Source organism: Triticum aestivum, chromosome 2D, assembly GCF_018294505.1.
Source record: "Triticum aestivum cultivar Chinese Spring chromosome 2D, IWGSC CS RefSeq v2.1, whole genome shotgun sequence".
Classification (NCBI taxonomy): domain Eukaryota; kingdom Viridiplantae; phylum Streptophyta; class Magnoliopsida; order Poales; family Poaceae; genus Triticum; species Triticum aestivum.
The window spans coordinates 62624511-62629270 of NC_057799.1; the positions used below are offsets into that span (position 1 = coordinate 62624511).

At 47.7% G+C, this 4760-nt stretch overlaps 1 protein-coding gene across 1 annotated transcript; it reads right to left on the minus strand.

Moving 5' to 3' along the window:
- Window positions 1–400: 400 nt before the first annotated feature.
- On the minus strand, window positions 401–1856 carry LOC123051568 (peroxidase 2). The gene is made up of 3 exons (XM_044474479.1): window positions 1578–1856; window positions 1291–1467; window positions 401–1199 (listed from the first exon to the last, which is right to left on the minus strand). The coding sequence occupies exons 1-3, from the start codon at window positions 1779–1781 to the stop codon at window positions 636–638; spliced, it is 945 nt and encodes a 314-aa protein (XP_044330414.1). The 5' UTR covers window positions 1782–1856; the 3' UTR covers window positions 401–635.
- Between the last annotated feature and the right edge of the window lie 2904 nt (window positions 1857–4760).

Consider the following 4760-nt stretch of genomic DNA (forward strand, 5'->3'; position numbering starts at 1 on the left):
CGAAGATGAGTCTGTTGTGTTCAGTGGCCTGGAGTTGCACCACTGCAACAACGGTGAGGCCATTATCCGGCTGATCAAACACATGTAGTTACAACTTGGGAAGATTTGGCATCCACCGCGTCCTCCGACTCTTTTGGAAGATCCTCAAGACCGATGCATTTTTCTTAAGAGACCAAAGCATCTTTGTATGACTTCAATATCTTTTATGGTAATGTATTTGCACTACATTATTATGGGATGTATGGGTATTTTGATGGTGCGTTTAATACTTTTGGTAGCATGTGTACCTTGAGACCGTTTCAGTTTAAAGGGCCCTCTTGTATTTTGGGTCAAACTTTGACTGCAAATTTGACCAAAGTCATACTCCCTCCTTTTCACAATGTAGTGAGTATTACTAGGCTTTGAAAAAACAAAGGACGAAGCGTTATTCATATCGTAGAAGTCTGTTATATATCACAAAAAGGGAAGTTGCTCGTTTATAGTTCCTATTGCACCACATGGCCTTCATGCCTTTGCACGGGGCCGACATACGTATATGACACGTCTTCTGTTTTCAGAAGCTTATGGTCAAAGAAAGCGCTATAATGGCCGTTGCTAACCTTATTAATCCCACATATATGATCATTTTTTGCCAATTAATTCACCTTGGAGCAGCTGATCCTGACCTGGCCCTGTGAGCCGGTCAACGGGCTAAGGTTCCCCATCTTCACCATGGCCGAGGCAAAGGCGCTGCTGAACGCCGCTGGGTTGCTTGCGAAGTTGTTGACGATGTTGTCGGTGCCGCCGCCGGTGCCGGTGAATAGCACCTGGTCGGAGTGCAGGAGCCCCTTCTGGGACTTGAGGTTGCTGTAGTAAGCGTTGTCAAAGGAGTATGGGGTCGACACGTCCAGATTGGCCAGGTTGCGGTCGCCCGAGCCGGTCGGCTGGGGGCAGTTGGCTTTGAGCGACGTCGCGAAGCCGGAGTTGATGTTGGTCTCGTTGTAGAGTCTGTCCCTAAAGTTCTGGCACTGCGCCTGCCCGATGGTGTGGGCGCCGGAGAGGGCGACCATGTCGGTCACGGTGAAGCCCTTGTCACCGAAGGACTGGGTGAGGTTAACGAGGTCGAAGAATGGGGGAGGTAGCTCGTTGTTCGCCGCCGCTTCGTTTGCGTTGGTGGAGTCCCTCCTTCCAAGAGGAACCGTCCACGAAGGCCCTCCTAACTGTACCAGAGGACAAAACAATATCCAGGGTGAGCAAATTAGCCGGTCTACTTGGTGGTGATCATGACGTGACACAGGTTGGAGGTCTTACGGCGACGACAGAGTCGCGGGCAGCGACGGTGAGGATGTCGGCGCAGGAGACGGTCTGCTTGCACATGGTCTCGAGCTGCGCCTTGATGCTATCGATGACTTCAAAGCCTCGCAGCGACATCACGTTCGGGATAGCGTTTTGTTCCATGCCAGACAGCAGAACAGATGCGTCACAACCCTGCACATGTAGTTAAGCATGCATGGTCAAGAACTCAAGACTCAAGAAGCATGCGTGCAATGAAAACAGGGAACGTGCCGGCGATCAGGATATATATTTGAAGAGCTTACTTGGACGAAGCAGTCGTGGAAGTGCAGCCGGAGCAGCGACGCGCCCATGCGGTTCTCCTTGTTCACTGCGGCCGTCACGGCGGCCTTGATGGTGGCCAGAGCGTTCGGGCACGTCGTTTGGTAGAACGTCGGCGACAGCTGCGCCGACGCCGCCACGGCCAGGCACAAGAGCAACACGGCTGATAGAGACGAAGTAGAGGCCATGGCTTCTTTTGCTAGCCAACGTCTAGTGAGGGACACAAGGTTAATTGTGATAGGAAGAGACACTTGTACTGGATGCAATGCAATGCTCTGCATTCCATGCAGATATATATAGCCGCACGCAGGCTTGGGCATTTCCGGCACATGGTGATTGTGGTGGCCACTGGCCAGTGCCCACATCTGCAATTTTTTCCTCTTTTACGGGGCCGTTATGGTGCATGGAATATAATACTGCAAAGTCACAATCATCAGCGGGATATTCAGGCGACTAAGTTCTTCTAGGAGTATGATAGGGCATTCGAGCATGAGCTAGAGCTAGAATATAGCTTGACGTGTGTGCAGTTTATTTTGTACTAACTCATGGGTGAGTGAGGACTGTGCTATTTTTCTGCTATGATTCTGTGACTCGCCGCGGTTCATGGCCAGATATGAGCCTCAAATTGAGCGCGAAACATGACCATGCATGGTTCTTCGCGCAGTGCACCTACGTGGTGCACTGGTACTTTTGCTAGTATTTTAATGTATGTGATATAAGTCTCAGGAAATGTATGTGGTATTCCACTATCCATCGATCATGGGCTGAGATTTTTGCTGATGGTTGAAGCAAGTGGCTGGTCGTGCAAATCATTCATCTATCTTTCTCCATCGTCATTCAAATTTCAATAGGATAAGAGGGTTGGGGTACTCTGAATCCAAGATATTTAAGTCAACAAGTGAGCATTTTATGCACGCGAGCAAAGGAAAACAAATAGTTCTTCCCACTAGAGACTGCAAATACAGAGACGTGGACACATTCAGACGAGAAAAATTTAATAATAATGCATGTGGACCGAGCCATGCATTCAGGCTGGGATTGCTCTTGGCTCGCGACCATACATGGACTGATAGCTGATTTCATTATCAAATGACCACGACGCATGCTAGTGGCCGGAGAGCGAACTGTGCAGACTACTAGTCTGCAGATAGGGATGCAGCATGTGTCTAGTCGTGTTTTGTTGACTGGGTTGAAGAGTTCCTGCTTGGCGGTTCTTTTTCGGGAATGAGCTGCACAGTACAATTAAACCAATAATACTACACACACGGACTGATACGAGCGTTTTGCTTAATTTTCCAAAACCATAACTCTCTCCCCATCTGATTTTCAGGGGTGGGCCCCTTCCCACCCGTTTAATCTAATCTCAAACCTCCACGTTAGCAGCTCCATGAAACCCCTAAAAAACACCCCGTGAGTCTAGCATTGCTCCAATTAAACGGTGGAAGAATTAAGTTGAGTGTATGGGGCCAAATTTGGTTGGCCTTGCCACATTCAGTATTTTAATTTAAACAATTTTGTACATGAAGAGAGGACATAATGGATATCTGATGGCATGGATACCCATTGGGTATGGGCATTGGGCATATTTTTGGCTAAACACTGTTTTGATCTTGTCAGGAAACTTTTGCACGATCTGAACCCTTTCAGACTTTTTAGCATGATCTGACAATTTTGATAATGCGAAGGCTTATGGTGTTTTTGCTCCATCTAGACACGCCAAACTTGCCGGCGTTTCTTCTCTGAAGAGATAAGTGGTCGCGGCACGCGTAACTGGGAATGCCCCAAGCCTTGATGTTTCTTCTCAGGGCAGAAACGCCAGGCCCTATAGTGCTTCCAGTAAGGTGCCACAATTTGGCATTTCTGCCCTACCACGTAGGAGGTCAATGGCTACTTGACTAGGGCATGCCAGGATAGAAACGCTGACAAGTTTGGCGTGTCTATGTGGGACAGAAACACCAGAAGCATTGGCGTTGAATAAAAGGGTCAAATCATGCTAAATAATCTGAAAGGGGTTCAGATCATGCTAAATTTTCCGCACAAGATCAAAATAGTGATTTTGGCCCATAATTTCTACCCATGGATATCTTCTTGGGCATCGTTACGAATTTGGTATTGCTCGACCCATGAAAACCCAATCTATTTCCTTCTTTTGAACCAACTTACAACAAAGAACCACACACACACATGCGCACAAAAGATTAGGACAGCTGCAAGAACTTGTGGAGTTGGCCGACCTATACCAGGAACCTAGTGGGTACGTATCTGGAAAGCAAGCAGTGCCTAAGGAAACATGGAGGAGAAGGAGTGTGATTGAAAGAAGCTGAGTCATTGAGGAGGAGCGGAATAGAACTAGGTAGGTAGGAGCACGTTGTCACGCCATCAATCTTCATTACTCGAGACGTCTACATGTCGCCTACCTACACAATAGTTAGTTCCTAGATTGTACCTTCGGGGTGGATAAGACACCGAAAGGGCAAAGGCCCGCCACCATTCAATTCGAGAGGATGTATGGTTTCTCCAAGAGCTGCAAGGAGTGCAAAGAGAAGTCACATTCAGTCCTTGAAGAACGGTATGATGCTCATGAGGATCACCTCTGTAAGCCTTGGCAAAATCTAGACAAGGTCTTCACCTCAACTTGATGTTTCTATATCCACGCTAGAGCACGACTAGGGCCGCTGAGACGACCCCTCCACCATTACCATTGTTCATAGATTGCTACCCACCATACACCTTGATACGTTTATTTTGCATCACTATTTCATAAGATAAAATGCTCATTTATTACTCTTATTCAACTACAATTCCTCCATTTTACATCGTTTTTCACCTTATTTTGCAAGTTTGCAACAGAGGGGAGGAGGCAGAAAGTTGTCAGCACTAGGGAATCAAGTTTACATCAAGAGAAGTTGTTGTTGGGGAACATAGTAATTTCAAAAAAAATTCCTACGCACACACAGGATCATGGTGATGCATAGCAACGAGATGGGAGAGTGTGTCCACGTACCCTCGTAGACCGAAAGAGAAAGCGTTATGACAACGCGGTTGATGTAGGCGTACGTCTTCACGATCCGACCGGTCCAAGTACCGAACGCACGGCACCTCCGAGTTCAGCATACGTTCAGCTCGATGACGTCCCACGAACTCCGATCCAGCAGAGCTTTGCGGGA

Excerpts from the sequence above, each read along its gene's own strand:
- LOC123051568 (XM_044474479.1), bottom strand. The coding sequence starts at position 1,781 with ATGGCCTCTACTTCGTCTCTATCAGCCGTGTTGCTCTTGTGCCTGGCC. Across the intron at positions 1,468-1,577 it reads TCCACGACTGCTTCGTCCAA|GGTTGTGACGCATCTGTTCT; the intron begins GTAAGCTCTTCA and ends CTACATGTGCAG. Across the intron at positions 1,200-1,290 it reads CCCGCGACTCTGTCGTCGCC|TTAGGAGGGCCTTCGTGGAC; the intron begins GTAAGACCTCCA and ends CCTCTGGTACAG.